The sequence below is a fragment of the Eurosta solidaginis genome, chromosome 1, assembly GCF_040869045.1.
Source record: "Eurosta solidaginis isolate ZX-2024a chromosome 1, ASM4086904v1, whole genome shotgun sequence".
Taxonomy (NCBI): Eukaryota; Metazoa; Arthropoda; class Insecta; order Diptera; family Tephritidae; genus Eurosta; species Eurosta solidaginis.
In genome coordinates, this window is record NC_090319.1 from 338324422 (window position 1) to 338336622 (window position 12201).

Below are 12201 nucleotides of genomic sequence, written 5' to 3' on the forward strand. Positions count from 1 at the left end.
GTAAGCTTTTTACCCTGTCCCATCGGTTTATAAGAGATAAATCCGCGTGATCCACTTCAGGGATAGCGAGGAGGGGGCTACCTCGGAGAAAGTGGCCGGGGGTCAGCGCGGTAAACTCTGTGGGATCTTGGGATAAAGGTGAGATAGGACGAGAGTTTAATACGGCTTCAATTCTTACCAAGAGGGTGGTAAATTCTTCAAATGTGAACTTGTGGGTTCCTGCAGTCCTCTTGAAGTGCAGTTTGAAACTCTTCACTGCAGACTCCCACAAGCCGCCCATGTGGGGAGCTCCGGGTGGAATGAATTTCCAATTAATGCCCTGGGGAGAGTATTTTGCGATTACTTCTTGAGAGGCAGTTTTCATGAAGTCAACGAACTCTTTTTCCGTCGCTCTTTTAGCTCCAATAAACGTTTTGCCGTTGTCACTCATCACTGTGGCAGGATATCCACGACGTCCGACGAAGCGAGCGAATGCTGCGAGAAAGGCATTTGTTGTTAGGTCCGAGCACAGCTCAAGGTGGACAGCTTTTGTCACGAAACAGACAAAAACGGCCACGTAGCCTTTCAGTAAGGTGTGAGACCTTAGCAAGGAGGCTTTTATTTGAAAAGGCCCCGCAAAGTCGACACCGGTAGTGGTGAAAGGCGGAGCATATGTGCATCGTTCCGGGGGCAAAGCCGCCATGATTTGCGATCGCATTTGCTGCTTGTGGAGGGTACAAGTTTTGCACTGATGTATGCATCTCTTTATGAGTGGTTTAAGTCGTGGAATATAGAGATCCTGTCTGAGGCATTGCTGCATGAGACGTATTTCGGCATGGAGAAGAAGTTCATGGAGGTACTGTATATAGAGGACAGCGAATCTTGATTTTTCTGGGATAATAACGGGATGTTTTTCATTGTAAGTCAACGACGAATGAACTAGTCTACCATGAACCCTGAGGAGCCCGTTTTCATCGAGGTATGGGTTGAGGGTTAGAAGAGAGCTTCTTTGATCAATGGGGTTTGCATTTTCCAAGCATGCTCTTTCGCGAGGAAAATATCGGGTTTGTGTTAACGTCACAAGTTTATCTTTCGCTTTGCGGAGATCTTCATGAGACAGAGAGGGAGTGTAAGCGGGTTTAATGCCTCGAATTCGGTCCTTGAGATTATTAATGAACCTGAAGGCATATGCCATGACCCTGAGGGCGCGAGGAAATGAGGAAAATCGATCCAATACATCGGGGTCATCTTCAGCTGAGTATAGTGCTTCGACTCGGCGCATTTCAGGCGGATTGATGCTGCGGGTAGATGGGTTTGGCCAAGCTTCGGGGGGCTGGGTCAGCCACGCAGGGCCATTCCACCACAGCGCAGAATTTGCCAAGTCCATGGGTTTGCATCCTCTAGTGCCCATGTCTGCTGGATTGTCGCGACTGCCTACATGCTTCCAGGAGGCGCTTCCGACGAGATCCATAATTTCAGCTGTTCGATTGGATACGAAAGTTTTCCAAGCGTGGGGAGGCTTTTCGAGCCATGCTAACACAATTTCCGAGTCAGACCACATGTAAAGATTTGTAAGAGAGAGCTCGAGATGGGATTGTACGACGGCGATTAGTCGGGCAAGGAGTAGAGCTGCACATAGTTCTAGTCTTGGAAGACTGGTAGTGCGAAGAGGGGCAACCTTGCCTTTAGCGACCAGAAGGTGGGACGAAGTGGTGGCACCGTGGGTTGTTCGCAGATATATAGTGGCGCAATATGCCTTTTCTGACGCATCGCAGAAACCATGCAGTTCAACCTGCTGGTTCGGCATGTAGTCAACCCATCGAGGTATCTTTATATCTGAGATGTTGGGTAAATTTTTTGCGAACTGCGTCCATTTAATGAAGCGGAGGGGCTTCACTGGTTCATCCCAGCCAGTTCCGTCTATCCATAGCTCTTGGAGTAAAATCTTGGCCTGAATCATAATCGGCGTAAGCCACCCTGCGGGGTCAAAAAGTTTTGCGACCGAGGAGAGAATTTGTCGTTTTGTATTAGCGGACGAGAGGGGTATTGAGTCCACTGTATACGAAAACGTGTCGGTCAGAGCGTTCCACTGTATGCCGAGAGTTTTGGTGTTGCTTGCTTTCTCGAATTCCAAAAGATTGGTATCTAGCAAGTCCTCTTCTTTGATGTTTTTTATTATACTGGGGTGATTGGCCGTTATTTTCCGTAATGGAAATCCTGCTGACGCTAACACTTGGATGACTTGGGAGAGAGATGTTTCAGCAGAGAGAATTTCATGGCTGCCAGAGAGAATGTCATCTACATATGTTTCTTTCGTCAAAACAGGGACGGCTTTGGGGAAAGTTTCCTTTACATCTTTGGCCAGTTGGTGAAGAGTACGTATGGCGAGGTAGGGGGCACAGTTCACACCAAATGTGACTGTTTTCAGACGATAGTCTTTTATGGGGTCGCTCGGAGATGAGCGAAAGACGATCCTCTGATAGTCTCTGTCGTCTTCATGCATTATGATTTGACGATACATTTTTTCTACGTCTCCGTTAAAAACAAATTGGTAGGTACGCCACTTGAGAATCAGAAGCATCAGATCGGGCTGGAGGGTAGGGCCGGTATACAGAACGTCGTTGAGCGCATGTCCAGATGCCGACTTCTTTGAGGCGTTAAACACGACCCGCACCTTTGATGTCTTTTTCTCGGGTTTGACAACTGCGTGATGAGGAAGATAAAATGAGAGGCATTTTCCTCCGTCAAATTTTTCATAGGAGCCGGTTTCCTCCATATGATCGAGGGTGAGGTATTCTTCTAGAACACTATCATATTGAGTCTTTAAATCCCCTTTCTTCTGCAGACTTCTCTCCATTCCAAGAAACTGGCTTAGAGCTGAAGACCGAGAGTGGGATAATGAGATTGACTCTGGGAAGCTGGGTTTAAACGGCAGCCTTACGATATAACGACCGTTATCATCGCGTGAGGTTGTGGCTGCATAGAAATTTTCGCAAAACTCGTCTTCTGGGATTATTTGGGGTTTGGTGGGAACTTCCTCCAATTCCCAGAATTTACGCAATAGCGAGTGAAGATCTTCGTTCGACACTTCTGACACTTGCATGCAGAAAGCGTTTACCAACACAGGAGCTCTACCGCTCAGAATCCATCCAAAAATAGTTTTCTGCGCTAGAAGATGGGGGGAAAGTTTCTCAACGCCATTTTGGATGATTTGCGGTATTACATCACTGCCTAGGACGAGATCTATTTGCGAGGGGGAGTGACAGTTCGAGTCTGCGAGGTTGAGGTGTGCCCATTTTGCTTGAAGCTCGCTAGTGAGCTTAAGCGAGGGGAGCATTTTTGTTAGCCGGGGTAATACTATTGCCTCTGCACTTATTCTGGTTTTGAAATCGGGGGATACCAAAGTCAGAGAGCACAATTTGTTTGAGGTCTGAACTACCTTGCCGCCCATCCCTGATATTTCAAATCTAGACGGTTTGAATGGGAGTTTGAGTCTATCTTGGGCTCTGGTAGAGATAAAGGTTCGTTCAGATCCCTGATCCACAAGAGCTCGTAGTTTAAAAATTTCTCCTTTATGCTCTACGGGAACGATAGCCGTGGGTAAAATTATTTCACAATCGTTTTCGGAATAAAACGATTGCACTTGGATTTTCTGCGAGCATGAAGGGCTTTCATCCAGAGCATTGGCTTGATCGGGAGTATTACCGGGTGAGACTGTGGAATTCGTGGTGGTGGCTTGTGAGGCTGTCCTTTGCAATCGTGAGGGTTGTCTTTTCGGCACTTGAGATGTGTCTTCGTGAAGCACTGAGTTGTGCCGATCTTGACATTGATTGCAAGTTTGAGTACTGGAACAGTCTTTCAATATGTGTGACTGAGAGAGGCAATTGAAACACATATTGTTTTCTCTCACAAACCTTCTGCGATCAGAGGTCGACAGCTTCTTAAATTTGAAGCAACTTATAAGGGGGTGAGATGAGGTTTTACACAAAGCGCACTTGTACATTGTTCGCTGCTCTGTCATATGAGATTGGGTGTGGGAGGTCGATCTATTTTGAAAGGGATGCGACTGCTGGGGTTTGAATGGTGGCCTAGCTTGTGGGGTGGCTTTAAATTTATTTGGTCGCCATTGATCGACTCGCTCTACGACTTCATATCGAGTTGTGAGGAACTGGTCCATTTGGGACCAGTTAGGAAGTTCTCTTCTTGAAGTCAGAGACTGCTCCCATAACGTGACTGTATTTTCAGGGAGTTTAGAGGTCACGAGATAAATAAGTATGGGGTCCCAGTTATCTGTGGACACCTGTTGCGTGGCGAGAATCTGAAGACAATTATTTACTGAGGATTGCAACTTTTGTATATCTTCACTGTTTTCCGTGGTGATCGTTTTTAAGTTCATTAGGGCCCGTATTTGATTATCTACGAGAACTCGTCTGTTCTCGTATCGGGCCTTTAGGGCTTCCCACGCTAAGGCAAAGTTGTCGTCAGTCAAGGGAAATTGATTGACTATTTGAGCTGCCTTTCCTTGGGTTTTGTATCTGAGGTGATACAATTTTTGCGCTTGGGAGAGTTTGGGATGGTTAATATAAACGGCTGTGAACATGTCACGAAATGAGGGCCATTTTTCATAACCACCATAAAATATTTCGGTATCGCAGGGAGGGATTTTCAGCGAAATACCGGAGTTGTCAGATGGAGCTGGTGTGACGGTAGGGGGAGCGGGGGCATTTGCTTGTTTAAGCAAGTGAAGCTGGTCTTCTATCTGGGCTTTTGTGTCTTCGTATGCTATGAGACAGGACCTGTATATGCTATTAGCAGATGTTGGAAAATCTTCGGGCAGGTCCTGATCTGGGGTTTCGACAATCTTATCGAAGACGGTTTGAACTCTATTCCAGAATTTTTCTATATTCGAGTTTTTTATTTTGAGTGAGGACTCCGTGTTGTCTTGGAGCGACGTCGACCTAAACCGAGCACAATATTCCAAAAAATTGTCCGTTTCGGATGTAAATTTTTTGGGGGCAGACGAGATTTTAAATTTTTTAACTCCTTGAGTTTTGGAGCCACCTTTTTTGGTTTCATCGTCACTCATTTTTGAGCTTTGTTTTATGTCGCTTAGAGTTGAGAATTAATAAAATTTAACTAAGAGAGAAAAACTTTTTTTTTTTGAATAGAGAGTATTTATTTGCTTTTAACTATGTGTGAGGGAGTTACGTTTATATTCACGTTAAATAGCAAGAGAGAATACTTTTCAAAACCAAAAAAAGTTTTTAAGTTAAATTTATTTGAGGGTGAGACTGAGAAAATTTTACCACTGTGCTGCGTTTGCACTATATTTAATATATGTATATGAGGGTGGTTTAAATATACGTGGGAAAAATTATGTGAGATATATGTATATATACGTATTAAAAGTATCTCGGGGGTAAATTATTATAATTTTGATACGTATGAGATTATCTAAAAATGTGTATTTTTTTTTTTTTTTTTTTTTTTTTGTGTGACTTAGAGGAGTCTTATTTAGCTTCGATTTGTTGGACTGTAGGGGCTTGGAGGAGAGAGAAATTAGTAGCTTATCGAAATTCTTAATGGGGATTGAGAATTTATAGCGTGCAAATTTAATGCGAGAAAAGTGCTATAATACGCACTGCACCACTCTTGTACCACTGTGCACGATATTTTATTTCACCGCTTATGTCGTTTTCTTTCTTTTGTATTATATTTAATTAACGACAAGAGATATTTTAATTTAAAATGAGGAAATTTTAAATTATTAAGAGATTTGTCGCATTAAAATATAAGGGGTGCTTTTAGCAAGTGTGCCCACTGTAGCTAACTACTGAGTTTTTCTTATCTTGCTTTGCACATATACCGTACTGAGTTTTGCAATATGGGGTTATTGCTATATGTATATATATATATATACGAAATGGTATGTGCAAATTTGGTGGGAACTTGAGAAAGTTTGGCGGGAAATGAGGATTATTGGCGGGAAATTCTAATCCTCGAAAATGAAAATTGCCTTACTTTTTCCAATTTTATATATTTTTCCACTGTTTAGGGGTGTATTAAAATCTCATTTAATACTCACAGTTTCCAAATGGTAATCTTTTGTGTCGCTGGTTCCGGTAGTGGCGTCGAAGGACCACTGTTAAGGGGGTTGGCAGGATAAATTTACCTTCTTTCCTTTCTTGTATGTGGCTGCTGCGGATGCGGTGATGAGGCGATGATATGATGGTGGTGATTTGATGGATTATGGTGGCGGTGGCGGTGGCACTAGATCCCTTTTTGCTAGCATGCACAATTTAAAGGGTTCCGATTGCAAAGGGGGGTTTCTCTGCTATGGCTATTATTTACCAAGAATAGTTAGCAGTTATCAAAGGCAACGAGTTTTTTAGTAATAACAAATTTGTCACGTAACTTTATCTAGGCCGCGAATTTCAATGGCTTTATAATAATTTATTTGGTTTTCACAGATTCACACGAGTAGAGTAAAAATTTCGAGTAAGTAAAATATAAAGAAATGTCAAAAACAATAATATAAATGTATGTATGTAGGTACAAAGTCACATCTGTCAACCCATTGTTGGGGTTGCCAGAGAGGTGAAATACGCTCGCGTGTTAGCGTAAAATACAAACATTTCAAATTCTTAAGTTTAATAAATATGTACGTAATATATGATATTACGTATTTGTACGTGCAAATAATTCAGAATGCGTACTTATACGTAAAAGGTACATATATCAATAAATTCAATATAAAATTCAGGTAAATTCAGGTTTAGGTTTCCTTAAGCCTAATTTCTATTAAATAGAAGGGTTGGCTGTTGGCGACTACGACAGTCGCTCAAACATGGTACATTTTTGGATGATTTGGTACATTTTTTTTTTTTGTTTGGTACATTTTTTTTTTGTTTGGTACAAAATGAAAAAATCCATTTATCATCTCTGATATTAGATATCGAAAAAAGAGAAAAAACGTGAATGTCTCTTGAAAGCATACGAATACAACAACAAATACACAACACACTAAATTTCAAAGAAGACGTTGACAATATAAGCAGCGTCTACTCAGCTGTTATTCAGAGAAGTAAGTCAAAGTAAACAAAAATGCAAGTGCCAACTGTTTATATTTGTTAAAATAAAGTGTAATAGTTAATTTAATTATAATACAATTAATGTAAGTAAATTAAAAATTTGTATGATGTGTTAGTTTCATGTTTATTGTAAGAAAGTGTTAGTAAAAGCATCAAAATGTTAATATGTATATTATTTCTACATATTTATCATTAAAGAAATCCCCAGAGGATGACGTTAAAAAAGAACGTCGAAACGCGTCGGGAAAAAACAACAACTGAGTTTTAATTTTTGACCATATCGCTCATTTACTTCAATAGTGTCATAACTCAAAAAACACAATTTTCCAGGAGAGCCTTCCAAAGATTTTAACTGCCATATGTTGCGCATATAAACGCATATTTTCATTTTTATAGAACGTGGTAAATTTTTAACTGATCACAAAGATTTTTTTATACAACATAGATCATGATATTGGGTACGTTTATAGGTTATTAACTCAAAAGTCATGTTTTCTAAGTTATGACACAATTGAAATAAATGAGAGATATGTGCTCAATCCAGCAAACAAGAATTACAAACAATAACATGCGGTGCAAATAATTTTCTTTCTCATTTTACAGAAGTAAGCTTTATAGCACTAGTCCGCATTATGTTGAGGACAAGTTATTTCAGAAGCTATCGCGCACTAAGTAATTCAATTTCGAGAAAAACGTAACTTTTTCGGTAATGCGAGAAGCCGATATACATACATATATGCAAGGGTACCGTGATGACTCAAACCTGTTAGATTAATTATTTTTTATAATTTATACTTATAATTCATTATTTTGAGGTGAACAATTTTTAGGAATACAAACACTTTCTATTATTTAAAGATCAATATTCGTATTTTCTTGAATCCAATCCAAGTAGGAAGTGACACGAGTATATGCAGCTGGTAAATCAGTTCCGAATCCTTGCATTGAAATAACAGACCCAATACCAATTTGAACCTTTGAAGATGCCAACACCAATGGGCCACCAGAATCACCTCCAAGAACTTTAATATGATTATCAGTGACAGTACACATTTTTTCGTCATGGATAATAGATGAACCATAATATGCTGCAGCGCATTCTTCGTTCGAGATCACTCTAAAATAGGCAAACTGTAAAACAGATGAATACGCTATGGATGTATCAGAGGTACAACCCCATCCAGGAGCCAATACAGTTTCATAAATGTAAGCCGAATTGCATGAAGCACGATTTGGTAGAGACACCGGTTGAATGGCAGGTGTACAAGTTACAGCTGGAATTTTGATCAAAGATATATCATTTCTCGCAGTTTGCATATCGAATTCGTCATGAACGTTAATGTCACGTTGGTGTACCTCCAGTTGTACAATGGCATCTAAGTGATTGATGCTGCCTAAGTATACCGTCACCTTCTCAACACTGAAATTAAAAGGATTGACTAGATCTGATTGTGTATCGACAGTACGTTATTGGGTGATTAACATTTAAAATTTTCTTTTCGCCAATTGGCACACAACTTAAAACATGCAGTACATATAATTCAAAACTTACGTGAAAACACAATGAGCAGCCGTCAGCACCCATTCATTGCTTATTAGGGATCCACCACAAAAGCGATAACGTGGACCTTCATCTATTTCCAACTCAGCTTGATACGGAAATTGATTAGCAGCTGCCGTTTGCCCATTTGATATACGTGGACTTACACGTTCACGTTGTGTATTTCTAGGTTCCCGAATTTCAAACGCCGATGCGATGCATAGTAGGAGACACAAAGCTATCAATGATTTCATGTTGCTGCTGATCAAGCAAATTCAGACTGACTAAAGCACTGACTATTTTGCTTTATTTAATGTATAGTTCAAAGGCTTACTATGGGATAGTTTGCAATATTTTGTCATAAATGCATATATTTCGGCAATTCACAGTATATGGCTATTTGGCTGCGCAAAAAGCGAGATTTAAATTTTCTATCGATTACGGATAATTCGGATAGATTTTAATCTTTCACCTTAACTCCAAAGTTTCAATCGGCCAAAAGAGAACAGAACAGTGAGAGTAAGTGCAAGAGTTAAGTTACAAAGAAAGGCGAGAGACAGATTGAGGGAAGGTCAATAAAAAAGAGAACGGTGAAAGTAAGAGCAAAAGTTAAGCTACACGATAAATGCAGAGACAGATTTAGGGAAATAGGCACAGGGAAGTACAACTATACTTTATATCGCAACAATTTGGCCAGTAAAATTAAAAATACATTTTAATTAATTTAATGTATATTATTTGAAAATTTTATTTTAATAATATTGTAACGAATTTAGGGAAATTCCGCTTATTTGCAACCTTCTGCTTACGTTCGGATCGCTAAACTGTTGAATAAAACACTCCAATATTCTGTATTAAAAAATGGTCTTTATTAGACTACTTTGAAAGTACTTCGCAATTAAAATTCACTTCGCAAGTGATAGCGTGCTTAAATCAAACTGATTCCTGATTCATCAGCTTTCACTGCTTTTATACTCTCTGTTGCTTCGTCCACCCATTTCTCCCAAGGTCTAGTAACTGTACATGTATATTTGTAGTTAAAAGTCTCTGGCATAACCAGATGCATGTGTATATGTGAGTACTACTTTGACTGATGAATAACTACATTTGTGTGTGAGTAATCTCTTCGTTGCCTTGTATGTAAGTGGGTAAATGATGATTAATGTGTTTATGTAGCTTGCTTTAATGTTTTTGTTGTTGTGCATTTACTTAGAAACAGCTTAGAGATGGTAATATTCGTGACAATATTTTCAAACATTAAGCCCTGTGTTGTCCTTAATCCAATCTAAGTAGTGAGGAACACGAGTATATTCATTTGGCAATTCAACATCGCATCCTTCGGCTGTATTAAATGATGCTATACCAACTTGAAGATGTCAACACAAATGCACCACAAGAATCACCAGCACAAAGAGACACACTGTTTGTAGTAGCAGTACAAATTTTATCAGCATATATGAAAGATTGACCATACACAGCTCCACATGCTTCGTTGGAGATTATTTTAAAATTTGCAAACTGTAAAGTTTGAGAACCAGCATTTGCATTAGCAACTGTACGGCCCCATCCAGCAGCAACAACCGTTTCGCTCTCGTATGTAGGATAAGATGAACCATGAGGTGGCAAGCGCACAAGTTGAATGGCATTTGTATATGTTACTGCAGCAATTCTAATCAAAGCGATATCATGAAAAGCAGTGTCAGCGTTGAATTCGGCTTTTAATCTAAACTTGCTACTGTACACATTAAAGCTATATAGAGTTATATGCATTACTTTGTCACAAAATCATATTTTTCGGCAAGGCATTTACGCATTTGCTGGATATAAGTACCATTAAAAATGCATGAAATTCAGTACTAATAAGCGTAAAGTGCTTATATAAAAACCGGCTTTTAAGCACAGAATGGGTTTATACTGATATACTCGTTAACTGGCACATCTAACATTCCAGTTCAAAACCACACTAGTGAAATTTTGTTTATATTTTAGGTTTAAAAACCTCTTATTTTCTACGTCTTTTTAACGAAGTTTTCGCCATCTTCGGCTAGCGCTAACTGACATTTTATCTGACAAAAATCGTTCATAGATCTGTCAAAATAAGTGCAAGCTAGCGTTAATTGAAGGCGGTGAAAATGGCCCACAGTACGCAAAATTGCTCGCGCTTAATAACAATTTGTTTGAACAGAAAAATCAAAATAACATGTGTATCTATTTTAAAATACCAGAAGTTAAAATTATTTTAATTAGCAGTTGTTTACACAAAATTTCGTTATTATTTTTGTACTCCATTGCGCATTTTTGTTATCTAGGTAGTATAAACTTTGGGCCCAGAAACACGTTTCCATGAACTGATCACGCTTATCGGTTACATTTACACATTTTACGGCAGCATTTTTATACCTATCATGAAAATGAAATGGTATATTAATAATGTTTCGTGGCCACTAAGCTTTTTTAGCAGCCAGTGTCTATGATACGTATTAATGGTTTGCTTGTTGCCGTAGCTCTTGCGTTATACCAAGTCCAAATGACACCAGTATCAGTAATCCAAAAATTAAATAGAAAATTTAATACGAATGTGAGTTTGCTTTTATCTTTTTAACGCAGCCATTTCTAACCACAAAAAAAAAACGCCAAGATGAATGATGAAAAATACCAAGTTTAAATTATCTTGAATTTATTGTTTGCTAATTGTAACATATTTTGGCTTTATAATACAAAATATTTCAATGTTTAATTAATTAAACAGAACGAAAGTAGAAGTGACAAAAGTTGATTTACATGACTACTTAATAGCTCGTTCAGCAATTAAATTGCCATATATTTACAATTGAATTAGCGGTGGTTGATTTATCATATGAAAACAAGAACATAGCATCTCCCTATTGTTGCCAGTTAATAGTTTGTATGTTTAGCTGTATAGCTTAACAGCTGTACCATCATCTGATTTAGCGGTAGCTGAACTTGTTTGGTATAAGTGTATCAAGAACGAATTCTCTCAGAGTGATAAAAAACAGTACTAGTTTGCCGTCTTCCAGTGAGAAGTAATTAACAAATTATCTGGATCACAAATTGAATCAGACTTATATCTGGATTTATCTGGCTCAAATCGTTGTTGTTGCATTTACATGCAAAATTGTTTATCTGGCTCAGGATTTTGCCACCGGATGATGGCTGTTATGTATCAAATATATCTGCTTGTAAAGCCCGGTTTTTCAGTAGTTGGTTAAGCTAAGCTTAAACTAAATTTGCTTAGACTCTAGTCAAATTTAAACTCCAGTTAAAGTACTGAGCAGTTTTTCAGTTACAGTTTAAGGCTCCCTTTGGAGTATGCTTTTTGTGGGGCAACATTGGTTTTTTTATTATCAAGATAATTTTTAGATACGAAAACAGCTGGATTTTGTTTACCCAACAAACATGAAAAAAAAGTTCTCCAGCGAAATATATATCTAGTTCGGGAAGTGATATCCAACATCATTATTTAATTATTATTAAACCAGATAGTTTTCGAGTTGATATCCAACATCATTATTTAATTATTATTAAACCAGATAGTTTTCGAGTTGATATCCAACTTCATTTTCCAATCAC

The 12201-nt window shown here is 38.8% G+C and overlaps 2 protein-coding genes across 10 annotated transcripts in view; one reads left to right on the forward strand and one right to left on the reverse strand.

Annotated features, from left to right (window-relative positions):
- Positions 1-12201, forward strand: part of LOC137237929 (uncharacterized) — a 636630-nt gene that overhangs the window by 340882 nt on the left and 283547 nt on the right. The gene's annotated exons all lie outside the window — the stretch shown is intronic.
- On the reverse strand, positions 7627-8864 carry LOC137240975 (collagenase-like). Its single transcript, XM_067768048.1, has 2 exons — positions 8623-8864; positions 7627-8490 (listed from the first exon to the last, which is right to left on the reverse strand). The coding sequence occupies exons 1-2, from the start codon at positions 8862-8864 to the stop codon at positions 7923-7925; spliced, it is 810 nt and encodes a 269-aa protein (XP_067624149.1). The 3' UTR covers positions 7627-7922.

What these genes read in the sequence shown, in the direction of transcription:
- LOC137240975 (XM_067768048.1), bottom strand. Translation starts at nt 8,864, where the DNA reads ATGAAATCATTGATAGCTTTGTGTCTCCTACTATGCATCGCATCGGCG. An exon ending in GCTGCTCATTGTGTTTTCAC is followed by an intron (nt 8,491 to 8,622) that starts GTAAGTTTTGAA and finishes TTTTAATTTCAG; the next exon opens with TGTTGAGAAGGTGACGGTAT.